Source organism: Zeus faber (genome assembly GCF_960531495.2).
Source record: "Zeus faber genome assembly, chromosome: 9".
Lineage (NCBI taxonomy): Eukaryota > Metazoa > Chordata > Actinopteri > Zeiformes > Zeidae > Zeus > Zeus faber.
Window position 1 is genome coordinate 16,838,914 of NC_137197.1, and position 18,837 is coordinate 16,857,750.

An 18,837-nucleotide genomic window follows, 5' to 3' on the forward strand; every position below is an offset into this window, starting at 1 on the left:
ATCCTTTGTGTTTAGTTTTGTTGGATTTGACAAGATTTAGCAGGGAAACAGCTTCGCTTTGAAAGATGAACATCTTTCCTATAATTGGTGCTCACTACCAGTCCATCTTTAAAGTAAATCTTTTTCAATGACAAAAGACAACTCTTGTAGACTGGGTTATTATTATTATTATTATTATTATTATTATTATTAATAGTAACAATAATAAAAGTTATTATTGTTGTTATTAGTGTTGTTATTATTATTATTATTATTATTATTATTATTATTGATAATAATAATAATAATAATAATAATAATAATGATAATAACAGTAGTAGTATTAGTATTATTTTGATTTCAAATGGCAGCTACAATTAATTAATTCTGAAATGCTCTTACTGAGATATAAAGTAGTGAATTAAAATACTTTATGATTATTGTGTGTACTTACTGTGTTTGCAAAATACAATTTATTTACAAAAAAAGATTATTTACAAAATAATGAAGTGTTTGAATTATTCATGTATAATAGGTATTTCTCCCTCTGTAGTGTCACACAATTATTAATTACATAATAATAATTGTGAAAATCATTAAAACCTTTGGTACCAAAGGTACTGTACAATCTCACACTGACATTTTACACACAACTATACAATATACACTCTTTCTATACAAACTGTATTAAACGCTAGAAAGCAGTAAGATTAATAAAGTAAATGCTACACATGGACAAATTATCTTTAAAAATTTTAGTTTAGTAGAATTTTTAGGGCATATTTAGTGTAATGTGGAGAAAACATCTAAATAGTAGCTACTGTACTGTAACTCTCCTATGCTGAGGATTTGCTATCGCAAACTTGAGTTCTCTAGGTTATTTTGGGGGAAAATATGACGGAATGGATCAAATGAGTTGCCCTGAAGGTTTGCTCCTCAAAACTGGAGGGAAGAGAAGAAAGAGGAATATGATCTGTAGAATCGAGGACAACGTCATAAAAGTTGTCATTTCGGCAAAGAAACAGATCAAAGCGCCTTCTCTCTTGGATCGGTCGGGTCCTTTAATATGTCTGTCTGCTCTTTTCTTCTTTTTTATATTTTATTTTTCTCGTATCAAGATCGCGGTAAGTTCTTCTTTGACGTGGTTTGACGTTGTTCTCTGTCGTTCCACGTCTCTCTCTAACAAAGTTTACCGCCCTTCCACCTCCTCCACTATTAACAACCGCTGCTCTAATCCTCTGGTACCTCTCCTCCGGCTTGCTGTGGTCTATTCTGTATTCGTATTAATATAAAAACATACATACCATGTGTGCAAACCTCCTGTACACCCTCCCGTGAAGCGTTTCAATAACTATCCTAAAAAACCTCGATGCTGTCCGTAAAACGTAAGGTGGAGACAGGGCTGGTGGATCTCGGACACTGTCCTTTTGAGCCTCATTCATCGTTGACCTTTCATTCCCACGGGGCCTTTCAAAGTGTGCCCTCTGAACCATAAAAAGAACAAGATTCACCACAAGGGGGCAACATAAATCAGAACTTAATCATTTGTACATGGAATAGAAGTGGACCCGGCTTTATACTATCATACTCCAGCATTTTTGTGTGTGTGTGTGTGTGTGTGTGTGTGTGTGTGTGTGTGTGTGTGTGTGTGTGTGTGTGTGTGTGTGTGTGTGTGTGTGTGCGCACGCGTGTGACTGTGCATGCTCGTGTGTGCGTGTGTGTGTGTGTGTGTGTGTGTGTGTGTGTGCGTATGTTTGTGTGTGTGTGTGTGTGCGTGTATGTTTGTGTGTGTGCGTGTATGTTTGTGTGTGTGTGTGTGTGTGCGTGTGTCCGACATTTTTAGGGGTTCTTTGAAGAGGAGGAGAGCAAGGAGTTCATCTACAAGGAGCCGAAGCTGACGGGGCTGTCGGAAATCTCCCAGAGGTTACTCAAACTCTACTCCGACAAGTTCGGAGCCGACAACGTCAAGATGATCCAGGACTCCAATAAAGTAAATTTAAACCGGAGATGATCAAGCTTTTTCACATTCATCAAGGACCCTCAATTTGATACGCTTTATGCCACAGACTCCCTTTGATAAGATGTAGGGAAATAACAGTGACACCATGACCAAAACAGTGATTATTGTATGTTCTATGATGGTGTTAATGTCTTGTGTGTAATGTAAATTAGTGTAAATAAAATAATGCTGAAGTTTAACCATAGATCATTTTAGCCTGTTATTTGCATTCGCAGGTCAACCCCAAAGACCTAGACGCCAAGTTCGCCTACATCCAGGTGACCTACGTGGTTCCCTACTTCGACGAAAAGGAGCAGCAGGACAAGAGGACGGACTTCGAGAGACACCACAACATCAGGCGCTTCGTGTTCGAGACGCCGTTCACGCTGTCGGGGAAGAAGCACGGCGACGTGGAGGAGCAGTGCAAGCGGCGCACCATACTCACAAGTAAGAGCAACGGCGTTCTTTTCCGACGGATGATTAGAGACATATATACAGTATGTATCGCTTCCATAAAAATCACAGAAAAACAGGATTCTTTGGTTCGTCTATGTAGAGGGACAGGTGCATAGGAGAAGAAACGAAGTCCACAAAATATTCAGAGAAGTCCACTTATCCCCATGGCTCTTTTAAATGGAAGGAATATTGATTGTGATTTATGTTGTAGTCCACAAAATATTATAAATAAAAATAAATAAAAAAAGAAACTTTTAATAAACCGATTTAAATTGAAAGTTTAGACCGTGAGGTCGAGTTTTTATGTTATTGTATGGACTCGATTATGATTATGGACTTGGATTTTTTTTTTTTAATTAAGTGTTCCACAATGTTAAGTGTTGCACAATTCCAGTCCTTTTTTTTTTTTTTACCCCAAACGTGTCGTTCCATGTGGAATTTACAAATTAGACAACCTAACAGGGACTTTTTAAATTGTCAATCATCCTCGTCTCCAGCGAGCTCCAGCTTCCCATACCTGAAGAAGCGCATCCAGGTGGTGGAGCAGCAGAGCACGGAGATGAACCCCATCGAGGTGGCCATCGACGAGATGGCCCGCAAGGTGTCGGAGCTCAACCAGCTGTGCAACATGGAGGAGGTGGACATGATCCGGCTGCAGCTCAAGCTGCAGGGCAGCGTCAGCGCCAAGGTCCCAATTCCCCAAAGAGAGCGCAGAGTAGATATCTGTGGGAATATACACACGGCTAACATACAACATATTTTTGTGTTCTCTCCTTTCAGGTGAACGCTGGGCCGATGGCCTACGCTCGGGCCTTCATGGAAGAGAAGAATGCAAAGAAATACCCAGACAACCAAGTCAAACTGCTCAAAGAAATCTTCAGGTAGGATTCCCCAGAATATATCACAATTGTTTATTGCAAGCCTTTCCCACCAAGTACATTTTTCATATACAAGGTATTTGCCGTGGTTAGGATTGCAGTACAGACAATTACCATAAAAAGACTGGAAAACAAAAATAGCCAAATATACAAAATGAGCTAAATAAAAATATAAAAATATCCTAATATGTACAGAATATATGAAATGTTTAAAATGGGCTATCTTGGCACTATGGTTGCTAGTATGGCTGTGAGTATAAAATATAAATATAGATATTATAGATATAGATATTCTGTCCAGGATGATATGTATCCAATAATACAGGCATGGATAACAATGGATGTGTAGGTCAAAACTAATATTTTTATTATGTTATATGTTTTTAGTAGTAGTATCATTACCATACAGTATTGCATTGTACTATTTACAGTATAGGGGGCATGTGAGTATAATAAGCATAACAAAGGGGCAGTGGCTCAGGAGGCGGAGCGGGTCGTCTAGTAATCGGAAGATTGCCTGTTCGATCCCCGGCTCCTCCTGGTAGCGTGCTGATGTGTCCTTGAGCAAGGCACTTAACCCCCTAACTGCTCCCCTGGCGTCACTACATGGCAGCCCACTGCTCCTAGATGCGTCAGTTACGAGGATGGTGAAATGCATTTCGTTGCCTCAGTGCAATGACAATTAGTTGAATCTAATCTGTAGTGTGCAATATGCATATACAGTGTATTGCAGTATATTATCAATACCTCTAAATAAATCTGATGAGCGTCCAACGAACAGCTGATGAAGTTTCCTCTCCTCGCCTCCTGCAGGCAATTTGCGGAGGCGTGCGGCCAGGCGCTGGACGTGAACGAGCGCCTGATCAAGGAGGACCAGCTGGAGTACCAGGAGGAGATGAGGTCCCACTACAGGGACATGCTGAGCGAGCTGTCGGCCATCATGAAGGAGCAGGTTCGACTGGTTCGCCGTCGCCACCCCCTCCCCCGCCGCTTCCTCTTCGCCCCCCCCCCCCCCTCAAATCCACTCCTTCAGCCTCTCCCCACGGGCGTCACTTCAAAATGCATTTTCATAACCATGTCTTTTGTTTTTTTTTTGGTTCATCTTTGCTCTCTTTGCTCTCTTCCTTTCTTTCTTTTGTTGTTTTCTCCCTCTATGTCCACTCTCTGGTTCCCAGCTGCACAAGCGCCTCTTGGCGTCGGGCAGCTCCTCTGTCTCTCACAGCTCTCTCTCCGCTCTGTCTAAGACCGGTACGTCACGGGGCAGAACTCCCTGTTTGGTCGCGCCCGCCACCGCTTTACCTGTTCACACATTCCATAGAAATCCCACAACTCAATCATGCATTTTATTTTATTTTATTTTTATTTTTTTATCCAAAAAGAACAACAAAGGCTCATGCTTGTCTCTGTCTCCCATCTTTCAGATTCCACAAACAAGGCAGCCAGGAACGGAGCGGCACAGCGCTTACTAAGCGGCCAATAAGACCCGGGGGGAGGGTGGCATTTTCCCCACCATTTTTTTTTTTTTTTTTTTTCCCAAATTTGAAAAGGGCAGCGCTGGGAGCGGAACTGCAGGAAAAGCGTGAACATTTTGGAAAACCAAGGACAGCAGTGAGTGTGTAGGCCGTGGTCGTGCTAGTGTCTAGTCTGTAGTCCTGATGGTGAACGGCCGCTGGACTGTTAGCTTCCCGTCCGATGATTGTAGAGACTCATTTGTTGTACAGTACGGACCGATCCCGCCACCTTGCCCTCTGTGTGCACGTCGAGATCAAACACACACACACACACACACACACACACACACACACACACACACACACACACACACACACACACCAACACAAACACAAACACGAACGCACACACACACACACACACAGATTCAGTACACACACACATACACACACACAGATTCAATACATACACACACACACACACACACACACACACACACACACACGCACACACACACACGCACACACACAAGCCTTCTCTTTGTAACCCCGTCCCTTTATAGAACAGTGACCTTATTGAGCTCGAGGTGTGTTCGACGACAACAAATATGAAAATGCAGCCGTGAGGACCATATTCCCATATCTCTGTATTACCACCGTACCTTCAAAACTCTTGTCAAAGTTCATGAATTAGAGCTGTGATGTTAAAAAAAGTTTTAAAAAAATTTGGATGATGGGGGTGGGGGGGAGGCTTTGACCACATGTCTTAAACTAACCGGTTGAACACACTTCCAGTTCCTGTTTGAATGTAGAGCAGCTCCACGTCGCCTCTTCGCGTCCTCGCCGACAAAAACCTGGAACTTTGTCAGATTTTCAAACGGAAAAACTTTTACGTTTTATAACATTTTTACGATCCGATAAATGTCATTGTTACGGTTATTATTTCCTGTACTGTTTTAAATTGTAAATAAGAAGTATTAATATTTAAAAAAAAATGTTTCAAATGTTTCTTTTTATAAAATATGCAATATATGAATATTTGTTTAGCTAAATTAAAAAAAAAGAACAGACTAAAGTTTTATGTATAACATTTGAATAAAATCAAGCTAATGTCCAAAACTGATTTATTATGTGCCTCATGACATACAAATAATAACCAAATATACTACATCGGATTGCTTTAAGTGACATCCAAAGGCCATAGCATATAGCCTTGGCTTAATTCATTTTTTGTTTATTATTATTATTATTTTTAAGATCATTGTCATTTTTGTACCTGAATGGTACGTTCTTCAAGATTCAAGATTTTTATTTGTCACATGCGGTCATGCAAGCATGGTGCGGTGAACTCCAAAGTTTGTGCAAAAAAAGGAGGAGGAAAACAAATAAATAAACAAATCTAGATCAGAAAGTGGAAAAACATTAATTTCATACAGATAGCAAAAAAATAAAGCAAAAAATATATATAACGCGCAGAAGATATAAGCAAAAAAAAAAATAATCCATAAAAAAAATATCCATAGAAAACCCTTAATCAAAACAGCTCTGGTGACATCACTGAGGGAAAGAGCCGAGCCGAGCGCCCGGCCCCAGGTGTTCTCTGAGGAACCTCATATGCTGCACAGGGGACCAGGCAACAGTGTAATTAGAGATAATTGCCGGGGCCCCGGACCTTCACAATGGACGGGCGTGTGTGAAGTGGAAAGCGTGTGATGAGCAAAGTCGGCGTGACACAAGAGAAGAAAAATGAAAAATGTCCTTCCCTCGTCTCGCGGGAGTCAGCGCCACCAAAAAAAGGGAGACGGAAGACAAACATTTGCATTAAAATTAACATATATACGCTTCCGATATTGGTAATCTTTCAAATGGAAGGTGTGGTTCATTTTTGCTGTTTAAAAATTTGACTCAAAACCCCCCGGAATATACCATTTTCAGCAATCAATAAAGGATGAGATAATACCTTTGTAAACCCTTTTCTAAAGGAAATTCAGGGCCCGATGCGTTGTGAATCCCAATAAACGTAATATTTCATGTCATGGTAAGTTGCAAGGTGAAGAAGCGTGTGTTCTATGAGAGGAGGGCTTCAAAGCGGGGCGATGAAAGAGACCAGGTTTTCTTTGAAGGGACTAAAGGTTTTATCTGGAAGTCAGGCCTCCGCCACGCAACTCGTCCGGCGGACACACTCGAAAAAGGCACGGCCGGTGGCTATCAAGCCTTCACGAAATTGGCAAAAAATATCAATGACATCAAAAAATGTGCGTTACAGTACATGCAGGGCTGGAGCCGGAGCTGACATCAATTTGATTTCCTCACGAGGCGAGACTGGAACCGTCGATGGATCCGGCGTGTCGCTGCATATTGGGACAGTATTTCGGTGGGAGTGGAGTATAATTAGTGTGAAGAAGAGAGAGCGACAGAAAGCTTGTTTACTTGTTTACTTATTGACGCCGAAGCCTCGCGCTGGTGGTGTGTGCGGTTAAGCGGCTCAGGCCCCAGACACGGGAGACGGACGTTCACGCTGGGTCTGTCTCTGTCTGCACATGATTCTGCTGGGGACGCACCGCTGCTGCTGGTATGGGACGTATTGGTCTAGAATTGGGCTAAAATGGGTAGTCAATCGAGACAAATACCATCCAATACCAACGTCCAAACAACAACACGATGAAGCATATTTAATGTCTGTAACGCATAAAAACTGATTATAATCAACAGTTTGGGGCTGTTTCGGGGACCCGGATTCAGGTCTAATTTCACACTAAATCACACTTTTAATCTGGACTATATGAAATGGCCTTTCTCAGTCATGGTCTCAGACTTTATTTTTAAAAATTGGACTATTCCAATGATGATGGATGACCACCAGAGACCAGATAGAAGGGTGGTTATAGACAGGAGCAACCCTCTGGCAGTAGCTGACTGGTCCTATATCGTCTTAGTCCTGGACTTTCTAGTCTAGAACTAAGCAAGCAGCGTCTCAGAAAGGCATTTTTAAATTCTGCATCAATTTAAGTAGGATTATTTTAGCCCTGAGTTACATCAAGCCCCGTCTGCAAAACCACCCCTATATGTTCCAGTGAGCCCAAAGGAACATCTGCACTGTTCAGTGAAAGAAAGGACCCTAAACTTCAGGACCCAGCATCAGCATCCTTACTGTCTGTTCCTGTCTTTCTGCCACCTCGGTTCTGTCTCTCTCTCTCTCTCTCTCTCTCTCTTTCTCTCTCCCTCCTCCCCGCCGCGTGAGCCTCCACTCCGCTGAGCCTCCCCAGCTCCTCCGCCGCACCACTTTATGGATCCACACTCCTCCTCCAGACCCGTCACCTTTCCTATTCTCCTCCTCCCTCTCCGTCGCCTACTTTGTGAAGCGGGGAGAATCGAGGGGGAGCGATTGGGTTTCCCTTCCGTGCCCAGTGGCTCATGTGCGCCCGCCTCCGTCCCGGTGGCCCTGCACGCGGCCGGGGTCGGGTTCCTCCGAGCGGCCAGCCGAGGTCACTCACAACAAGACCCGGGTCCTGTGCCCCGTCTCAGCGTTATCATGTGGGGGCATCAAATACTGCTCCTCACGCTGATACGTAACGATTTCTATTTCACACAGTGAGCCGCTGACGGGTCATGCTGCGCTACAGAGTGGAATAATAATGAAATCCAAATGAATAGACTTTGTGTGTCCATTCATTTGCTGTATTTTCTTACCCTTCAAAATGGAAACTGGTTATCAGTTATATCACAGTCTCTCAATAGTTGATAAACCTGTGTAAGAGTATATTGAGGGTATCAACCAATTTCCTTATACACTGTTTAATTTTTGGTTTTCAAAATCCAGTTTTAAAGAAGATTGACACGTTAGTTAAGAACAATTATTGATTTCAAATGAGGTCATGTAATGTTGCATGTAAAAATTGTTCATAGATTTTGTTTGAAATTGTGACATACAATCAAAACTACTTTTTTGTGTCTGTAGTTTCATGACAGCTATTAATGTAATGTTTGTACTGTATATGTATGTAAATTAAGCACATTATTGCACTGTATATTAATGTACATAATAGCCATGTGATTTTAATATTTAAATCAATTAAATTTGTCTCCACGGTGCTGTATCACAAAATCCTCCATCAGCCACTACCACTTTTATGCCTGCTACCATGTCCACCCGTGCAGGCTATAGTGGAATCATCAATTTGACATCATAAAATAAATCCTATTAACTTTAATTAAGCATCTATAAACTATAACCTACTACACGGAAATGAGCCACTGTTTCTGCTGTTTCCTAAGATAATTGCTGCCTGGTGGGTTGAAAACTGTGGCCATGTGAGCTGAATGACTCACTGGATCCAACACAATCCTCCTGTGGGGGCTCCATTCACACTATATGCATATCAGTGTAATTACCTGTAATTTTCTGCTTTGTGTGCTTTGTAGCTTGCTTTCATCTGATTTTTGTTGTAGTTTTTGTGTTTAATATCAAATGGCTGTTTGATTACCATGTTTTTCTTTGTAAGGATAGTTGTTATCATTTTGTCCACCCTGTACCCTGTGTCTTTATCAATGCAGCACATACAGTATGTTTAAAAGAACAAAGCATTGTCCACCAAATCTCTCCCTCTCTCTCTCTCTCTCTCTCTCTCTCTCTGTCTCTCTCTCTCTCTCTCTCTCTCTCTGTCTCTCTTATAATCTCACATTTTGCCTTATTTACAAAGTTCTGTCTGTGAAATACTGTATATGGAGCATGCATTGGATACAGCTAAGTCATGTGGCCAAAATCACTTGTCCATCCAGTCAAGCATGGTCCCTTGCAATGTGCACACTTCATTTCCGACCCACGATTGGTTTTCCTGAAATTGGACACCAACTGCGGCCAATTAATAAAACATCCACTGTGAGCAGGTAGTTGACAACCCGAGTCTTTTCAGCTGTACTGGTGGTGAAAGGCGACATAATATCCCTAAAGCAAAGATCCAGTCTGAGATTGAGACACACACGGACCGAGAAGGAGCCTCTAAAAGAGCCAGCAACATGTTCAAACCCCAGCAGCACAGGGACCAAGCCCCGCCGGTCTTCGGGAAGCCGTGGTTCTGGCATTGCAGCTCCAGCACCATGGAGAGCTCCAGGGGCATGGCCCGGGTCATCATGGAGATGCGGGACGAAATCCACAAGCTGGAGACCGAGAACCGGGCGCTGCGTGGAGGGGAAGGAGGTGGCCAGCCGGGGCTGGGTGGTTCCCTGGCCGGGGAACCGTGCACCGTGGAGAACCCTTATTCCAACCTGAGACGGAACGCGTCCGCCCCGGCACTGGAGGCAAAGTACCAGGGTGAGCATGTGGCTTGGAAACTTTCTTTTTATTCTTTATGTGAGTTGGTGTGCTATATCTTGGATAAAAGAGTAAAAAGTAAAATAAAAACATTGAAAAATATGAATAAATATATAAAAAACTTGGTGTGCTACCTTGGATAAATAAAGCAAAAAAAAGGACCTCCTGGTAAAATAAAGGTCCAAAAAAAAAAATTCAGGGACCTCCTGGTTAAACATAATATGAACACAATTTCATATTCTGTAACTTTGATCCTGTTTTTATTTTATTTTATGCCAGAGAATACTGTGATGACCGTCCGTAGATACTCCATCTCATCAAGAAGTGAGGGGATAGGGGACGGTTCGAGGATGAGAGACTCAGGATGGGGGAGATTACAGGAGGAGGTCAAACGTGGGAATGGAGCCACGATATTTGGGAATTCGTCTAGATTTGAGATGGGAAAACTCACCAACAGGCACTCTCTGCAGGAATATGTGCATAAAAACAGGTAGATATGTTTTCATTTTGGTAGATGTTTAAACCCAATTTGTCATCAATTCCTATTTATTAAATTGATATACTTGGTTGTATGTTTCGTTTTAATATGTTTAAAGTTATTAACCTTGTTAAATGTGCTCAAAACCAGAGGGGGATAATTCTAGGTTCGGAAAGTAGAAATCCTGCCATGTTTTTGCTCCAACCATGATTTTCCGCCTCCGCTCAAATCCAAGTCAAAACATTACCGAACGTGACGGTGCGGTGTGTCAGAGTGATGGACTAATTATTCTCATTCTCACCACTTCCCCTTCCAGGTCCAAAGTAAAAACCGTGACGTTTCTCCTCCCCGTCGACGACATTTACACAAACCGACCCGTTTTGAGTAAACACCAGGATGAGGACCGCCGAACAACAGAGCTGGACTCCATAACCGAGACCGATTCTTGAGGGAAGAAGTGGCGGTTTATTAACACACGACGACAACCGTTCCCATATGACAAAGGCAGAAATGAACCAAGCGACAGTGTAAGGCCCAAGAAAATAGGTTTGTTCAATATCCAGGTCGGCGTCCACTTGTTCCTTCTAGACCCGACCAGAAGACTGATTTGTATCACACCTGACCACAACAAAACACAGACTCTGGTTACAGGTGTTGTTTTCATCCGGTCATGGCGATCCAGGGCCGGCCGGCGGCATCAATACACCAGGGGGCCTCCTGCGAGAGGATCGGGTGACCGGGGCCCTGCTCTCGGTCCGGGGTGTTACTTTGGGGCAACCGTGCACACAACCGCGGGTGACCGCTGTTTTCAACGCACATTAGCGGTCGCGGCCGGGGCCATGTGAGCGAGCACTGGCCTCATTACTTATTTACTTTCCTTCTATCCTGACGATTGAAACTCGAATCGTCGGGTGTGCGGTTGTGTCTGCGTTTGCTTCGATCCTGTGAGTTCCTTGGCAGTATTAATGAAATGACTTTTTGTTAAGACTACATTGCACTTTAATTTATGATTTAATGTACGGCGACAACTGTCAAAGACGATGCCATTTCTCAGAGGTTTGTGTGGGAGCGGTGCGAGGAGCACGACATTTCGGCATATGCTCTGATTTGGTTTCATTTTACCGTTAAATATTAGTCATTAGTCATTTTAATCGTGGTTTGGTTAAAAAAATTGACCTATTATCCTCTTTTTTACACAAGTTAATACAGGTCTCTAAGGTCCCCAAAACGTGTTTTTGAAGTTTTTTGTTAAAAAATACCACTCAGATTATGCATTAGAGCCATTCTAACATCCATCTCAAACCGTTGTGTTCCTGACGCTGTTTCAGTGGGTGAAGCCACCCTGCTGAGGCCACGAGTTCTGCAAAAAAATGGCGTTTTGAGCATTGCTTCCTCGTTCTATTGACTCTGTGACTTTCACTGATTTCACCTTATCAGCGCACCAAAAAGCAATAGAGCAATATGCAATCCGGTTGCGGAATCTTCACTCATATTGTAGATCTACGAAGGCCTAATTAAAAATAAAATACGATAAAATAAAATAAATATATCTACAATAAAAACACAGTATTTTTTATTGGTTTTGTCTGGAGAAACGCACAGCAGATCCGATGGAGAGGATGACCATATAACGAAATCCATGGCAAGCTGACATCAGCTCTTGCACAGTAGAAAATCCTTTGGGAACCGAGTGTTAAGAGCGGTCGGCACTTGGGCGCCTTTCTCACAGCGAATACTTTGTCATTAGTTTACCTCATTATTTGACACTTCTAATATGTCTAATGTTCTAATGTCTAATAGGAAAATCCCACATTGTAACGTTATATATATATATATATATATATATATATATATATATATGACAGAAAATAAGGAAAAGTATAATAGGTCCCCTTTAAGATGATAAAGAGAAAAAAAAACACACGTGCTGAGTACGTGTATGTTGATTTTAAACAGCAATATTAACGGACAATTAAAGAGCAGGAAAGACTGTTTACACATTTCAGTGAAATCTACTGTTTATAAAGAAATTCAAGTATGATTTCAACTGAGCTCATTGAGGAAAACTTTTTTAAGATAACTTCCAGTTTAATCGAGATTTCAAGATATATTTATGAACACAGACTGGTACAAGGCAGCTACTGTACCAGTGTGACACCAGGAGATAAGCTCTGGAGACAAACACTATCGGGCTCGGCTTTAATGTCCTAGACACTCGGCCGGTGCACAAGCCCATTCAGCGTTCTTTCTTTTATTTTTAACTCACAAAACTGCACAAAACCTGGTTTGAGTGCGTATGTTCCGATTATTGAGAGACAAAGGCACAACACGCGCAGGGGTTAATTTCCGTCCCCCGCTGTCCCCGTGTGTTTTATCATCTACTTTTTTCAACCTCTCCTCCCTGCAATAGATTTCTGACTGGCCGAGACGCCTCACGTCCCTTTGAGATTTGCCTCTCAGCTGGCTGAGCGATCCCTCCGGGGACCGGTCGTCCGCTTGCAGACTGCCGTAGCTCTCCGAGTCCCGTGGCGCAATGGCAGGGCGGGGCTTGGAGTCGGAGCTCTGGGCCTCGCGCGGATCGTCCCCATAGTTTGTAGGCACGGAGCAGGGGTCAACCCTTGGCCCCCCGCGGACTGTTTTGGCAGACGAGGGAAAGTGAGATGAGACATTGAGAGAGGGATGTAGAAAAGTTAATTGTAGTCTTACGGGCGACGAAACGGCCACACACTGAGACCATTGACGTTAAATTGTTAAGAAAGATATAATTATGAAAAAACATCTCTCAACGAAAGATTCGAAGAATGGCATTCAAAGGACGTTACACTGACCTGGACCCCGTCGTCTAGACGCACTTGGCTCGTAGGGATCCTGGTTAGTATTTTGCCGTCCTTCGCCGGCCTCACGCACTGGGACGCCCATGAGCTCCAGTTCGCTAACTTCGAGGTTCTTCTCGAGGAAGTAAGTGGCCATCCTCCCCTTTCCCTTGACCTCAATCTCCCCGCGCTCATGGAGCACAAACCCTTTGTCCTTCAGTCCTCTAAGAAGACAAGGAGGGCCAAAGAGAATGGGTTATTTATTAGATGTTAAAAACAAAAAGAGCGTATTGAAGTGTTTGTACTTACTGGTAGACGCTGGAGCTGAGATGGATCTTGTCTGGAAGCCCATGGCTCTCCATGCGAGAGGCGGTGTTCACCGTGTCACCAAATAGACAGTAGCGAGGCATCTTCTCCCCAACCACACCCGCCAACACGGGACCGCTGTGGAGACCCACCCGGATCTACAGGAATAGAACAGGTGACATCGTAGTGGAACAGAGTAGAAAAGACTTTTGAAAATGAACCAAAAATGGCTTCACAACTACAACAGCTCGTTTGTGTGTAATTTGTGGGTTGATGCAGTTGCCAGTTTATCTTTTGCTTTTTTTTTTACCTGGATGCTGGCACCGGTGATGGGGTTGATAACCTCCTTGGCGGCTAAGACCATCCCCAGAGCAAAGTTGGCCACTCTCTCAGCGTGGCTAGAGACGGGGATGGGAACCCCGCCCACCACCATGTAGGCGTCCCCGATGGTCTCCACCTGGGGGATGGGAAAAGCATGCATATGGGAGCTTCAATAGCCGGAAAATGTTCAAATCGCTGTTTCCCGTGAAATCGTTTTTTGTGATCAGGCGGATGAATAAATGAGGGCTTAAGTTGATTGCGAATACCTTGTAGACATTGTGCACAGTTGTGAGTCGGTCGAAGCGTAGGTACATGGAGTTGAGCATGAAGACGATGTGGATCGGCTCGCACAGGGAGCAGATATCTGTGAAGGTCACCACATCGCTGAACAGTATGGTGCACTCCTTAAACTCCCCTGTCGGACACGCCCACGCACATAAGCGCACACGGTAATTTAAAAAAAACGTACAACTGAGAGACGGCGGTCATGCCTACGATACAAACACTCGACCCACCTGCTTCGACGGTCTTTCCCTCTTTCAGCTGGTTGGCGACGTGTTTGGGCAGCATGGCGTACAGCAGGTTTTCGGTCTTTTCCTTCTCCTCCTCCAGGTGCTGGGACAGGAGACGGAGTTCCTCCTTCTTCCTCTCCAGCTGATTGGAAAGCTCCATCTCGGCCAGCCGCTGCTGGTTGAGCAGAATAAGGTCCCGGGTGACGTCGTGCGGCGCGATGTCCGAAATGTGCATGCGCCTCTCCTCCAGCTCCTGAAGGCTCCTCAGGAGAGGAGACGCTTGATAGAGCATGCAGCTCAGAGAAGACATCCAGATCATCTGACCTGGAGGGAAGAGGGCGGAGAGGCGCGTGGCTCGGTTGGAAACGCTTCAAAATGATAATAAAACCCCAGATGCAAGATTCAAACATGACTAGATAGGTTTTGTATTGCATTGCTTCTGAAAGTTGGCGATTTTATCTGATGGGACTTCCTTTAAGTCTTCCTCGATGACTCAAAAGTACCATTTCATATTTGTCTTTTCTGTATTGTTATTTAAAACATACAGTATTGAAATAATAACGCATAGACAAATATGAAACAGTTATGCTGTTACAAGCTACACTTAGGATGAGCCATCCATAACATCTATGTGAAAAGCATGCATTGTACTGTATGCGCTCGTGATTTTTTCCGGCCATTTATTTCATAAAAAAAGCGCGAGAGGAACGGACACATTCCCGAAGTTTTGACCCCGAATCTCGAGGCCCCGAGAGCCGCGGGGGCGGGCTCGCTCGTCCGGGGCGGAAATGCGACGGTAAAGTTCAACGCTCTCCCCCCCCCCCCACCTCGGAGCTGCAGCATGGGCCTGTCTCTCCACGCCTCGGGCATCATCTCCCTGCGGGTCTGCAGGACAAAGTTGCTGTTGATGAACTTCCTGATGCTGGAGATGGTGAAGGTGACCTCGGGGTGCACGATGCTGAAGTACTGGTCCAGACGGATGCTCATGGTCTGGAGCCCGGGGACGATCCTCTGGAGGGTCACGCCAGCTTGACGCACCACCAGCTGACGAATGAGTCCCCCCCCCCCCCCCGCTTGTTAGTTCCGTCTCATTGATTTAACCTCTGTCTACGGCTGAATCTCAAGATGAACTCCCGAGCGCATTACGCTCATGCATGGGATGTTTGACTTCAGGGAAATTCCACTGCAAAGAAACACTAAACTAATTGAACGGATACAGTACTTGCACTCTGGGCAATGACAATTAGTTGAATCTAATCGAATCTAATCTAATCTAATCTAATCTAATCTAATCTAATCTAATCTAATCTAATCCAATGTGATCTAATCTAATCTCATCTAAACTAAAAGGCATTGACGATATAATACTATACTATATACTCAGGCATAAATTTGTAAGATTATCCTTGTGTCAAGAAAAACGAATGTGTCTGCAAAAAGCAATCATCAACAAAAGGAGAAAATTTGGTCATTTTGACACGGACCTTAATACACACTGTACTTATAATTTATAGGTATATTATAGAAATATTATAGGATAAATTACAGCTATATCCCTGGCTATTGACCTCAATTTAACCTGTGGGAAAGGAGCTTTTTCCTGCTCGTAGAGGTGAGATTGGAACTTTCCCATGTTCATATATTACCAGTAAACACAACACACCACAAACACATCAAATACGATAGCAATGAAGGAATATATTGGTTTCACTTATTTTACCTGCTCATCAAAGATTATATGGAAGGGGAAAGTGTTGCAGAACGTCATTAAATCAACGTTGAGATTCTCGGGATAGACCGGCTCAAAGCCCCGTAACAGTTTGCCTGTACGGTCACAGATGGGATGTAAGAATGGGTAACCTTGTAAAGGGAGGTTTCATTACAGGAGTTATCTACAGGAGTTATCTGTCGGTGTTTGCACGATTGCACCATACTGTACCATTTCCCAGGCGGACGAGGCCTCGAATTGTCTCCCAGTGACTCCGATACGCGGAGAACCTGAAACGGTCTCGCTCTTGAGGTCGCTGCTTTTAGGTACAGATAGATAAAGTCAGCACTTTCATATATAACACCGTTCCAAAACGTTATTACAATAGAATGCGATGTAGTCCCAAAACAGTCATCTGTCCTTTCTAAAACCATATATAGATATCGACACCCCGCCACTTGTGGAGTTTCTCCCTCCAAGCTACACCCTTTTCCGCGAGAGGACCGTGGCTTCCGCCTTGTCGGCACTGAACAACACACAGCCCGCTTCACATTTGGCCGAAAACTGTTGCGATTGGCGTTGTGGAAGTCACAGTGTGCTGAAGTCAAAAAGGAAACCTTATCTGCACCTGACCGAGGAGCTAGTGTTTGCAGGTGAGTGGCGGGTGGTAGGGCGGCCTACTAATCTGGCCTGACCCAGCCTGAAAAGAGCCGAATGGAATCATCATATGCACTCACTACCAGGCAGGGTGAAGAAAAGAAGTTTGGTGTAATATACTGTATGTCCAAGAGGCAAAGGTATAATGGCTCTAAAAGGAACATATCGCGAAGAAATTGTGAAGGAACAGTCTACAGGTTTGAGGCTAGATAGTTCACCCGTGTGGATCACCAGTTGTTAACCTTACCTCGTGGCTCCAGGTCAGCGTATCGTGTTTGTCGGTCTGAGGCCGGACACTCAGTGTGTGTGGACACGGTCCGCGGCTGCTGCTGACTTGCTGAGTCTCAGGCGCTGCAGCTGGTTGCTGGGTGACCAAGAAAACCACATGCTCCTTCTTCCCCGTGCGCTCCAGCTCCTCCAGTCGGTCAACAATCTCCATCGTTATCTCGCTGTTGAAGAAATCTTTGGCCACCGCTCCGATGATGCCTGTGAAAAGCGAGAAAAAAAAAAAAAAAAAGGGGGGGTCGGCACGCGGCGATCCACTCGAGGCGAGCGACGGCAAAATCGAAATGAAGAATACAAAACACCACCTGGAACAATGTGGCAAAGCCCCCCGCGGTCCGAGTAATAGTGAAGAAGCATGGCGCCGTTCCGACTTCTCTCCGCCCGGAATGAAGGTGCGTTTATTTCCTGTGGGGATCCCGGACGGTTACGCTCAGCCCTTTACGGCATCGACGGCGGCAGAATAAAGAAAGACGGCACGAGCTGGGACCGGGCACCTTGTAGGACAGGGAGAGGTAGCTGTGAAGTGCGTCCAGATTCTCAATGAACTCAAACAGGTTTCCGCCCAGAGTCCTCAGCATGTGATCGTATCCAGACCGCTTGCAGAACTCAAAGAAATACTCCCCAAACTGCTGCAAGACCAGCGCTGGTTTTACTTCTATTCGGAAAAAAAAGTAAAAAATTAAATTAAAAAACACATGTAGATAGGCGAATGGCGTAAGGACACGAGACGTTTCTTTTCTCAAAATGGCCGGGGACAAAGGGTTCTACCTCGCCGAGGCAAAGCGTCAACGGAAATTACCCAGTAACTTGCAGGCCTCTGTCACTAGTTGCATGGTGATGTCGTCTTTGTAAACTTCATACGTCAAGTAAGTGTCCTGAACTCCAGCTGCATCCCTGCAGGGCATCGTGTTCACGGAAAGTAAAGAGGACTGTCAGGTTAAGGGTGATGATGATGATGATGATGATGATGATGATGAGGATGATGAGAGAATGGAGACAGCCAACCGTTGGTTATTGAATTGGTTAAAGTGCAAATCCATAATAACGTCTGTGTCGGGTGGATTACACGACAAGTCCCAGAATTCCATTCGAAAAACGCTTGTTCCCTCCAGCGTCCGGGTTCACCCTCGTCTTCGTCACCTCCTTCCCTCAAAAGTATGAATTATTTTACCCGATGGAATTTTTCCTCTGGTAGTGGTGGGGTGGAAATTCTTTTCAGCCGACCACAACCAGCTACACTGCTTTATCGAAATTCGCTTTCACTTCCTTCCTGGAAAGGCGGACCCCGCCACCAACGAAGGAAAGAGTAAATAAAGGAGCACATTACAGACACAACACAAATAAATTGGATGGCTGTTTCTTAAAAAGTGCCATCAATTGGTGATTTTTTTTTTTTTTTTTTTGGTAACTAAATAATTTGACGGATTACCACTTTAACGGACAGGACGGAATAACTCTCCAGTCCCAGTCCCTGCAACTACACACATCGAATAAGGGAAACAAAAAGGGAGGTAAGACAGCTCCGCACCTGAGTCTGATCCAGGTCTCCTCGCCAAACCTTTCCACTATGAGAGATTTCAAGCAGGTGTTGATGAAACCGTACTGCAAAGAAAAACAAAGTGGCATGCCGCCTTGTAAACAGCGCACGACTGGAGAAAGTTTCGATTTAAACACCGAGGTCTG

At 44.1% G+C, this 18,837-nt stretch overlaps 3 protein-coding genes across 3 annotated transcripts in view; 2 read left to right on the forward strand and 1 right to left on the reverse strand.

Annotated features, from left to right (window-relative positions):
• Positions 1-5,790, forward strand: part of dock10 (dedicator of cytokinesis 10) — a gene marked incomplete at its 5' end in the record, with an annotated part of 51,637 nt that extends 45,847 nt beyond the window's left edge. Inside the window, 7 exons of the mRNA XM_080006284.1 lie at positions 1,823-1,969; positions 2,215-2,425; positions 2,932-3,122; positions 3,215-3,315; positions 4,126-4,264; positions 4,488-4,560; positions 4,734-5,790. Coding sequence (XP_079862410.1) covers positions 1,823-1,969; positions 2,215-2,425; positions 2,932-3,122; positions 3,215-3,315; positions 4,126-4,264; positions 4,488-4,560; positions 4,734-4,792 — 921 coding nt within the window. The 3' untranslated portion in view covers positions 4,793-5,790. The remainder of the gene's footprint in view (positions 1-1,822; positions 1,970-2,214; positions 2,426-2,931; positions 3,123-3,214; positions 3,316-4,125; positions 4,265-4,487; positions 4,561-4,733) is intronic.
• A 3,989-nt stretch (positions 5,791-9,779) lies between these two features.
• Positions 9,780-11,001, forward strand: LOC307234693 (putative coiled-coil domain-containing protein 195; the record flags this gene model as incomplete). Its single annotated transcript, XM_080006545.1, has 3 exons — positions 9,780-10,074; positions 10,354-10,564; positions 10,869-11,001. 3 exons carry the CDS (start codon positions 9,780-9,782, stop codon positions 10,999-11,001), a joined length of 639 nt encoding a protein of 212 aa, XP_079862671.1.
• Positions 11,002-11,212: 211 nt separating this feature from the next.
• LOC307234771 (guanylate cyclase soluble subunit beta-2-like) lies at positions 11,213-18,780 on the reverse strand (the record flags this gene model as incomplete). Its single annotated transcript, XM_080006634.1, has 15 exons — positions 11,213-11,318; positions 12,972-13,185; positions 13,405-13,589; positions 13,675-13,829; positions 13,982-14,128; positions 14,259-14,407; positions 14,508-14,828; positions 15,332-15,548; positions 16,225-16,328; positions 16,444-16,528; positions 17,117-17,355; positions 17,460-17,559; positions 17,649-17,809; positions 17,954-18,048; positions 18,683-18,780. 15 exons carry the CDS (start codon positions 18,778-18,780, stop codon positions 11,213-11,215), a joined length of 2,376 nt encoding a protein of 791 aa, XP_079862760.1.
• Between the last annotated feature and the right edge of the window lie 57 nt (positions 18,781-18,837).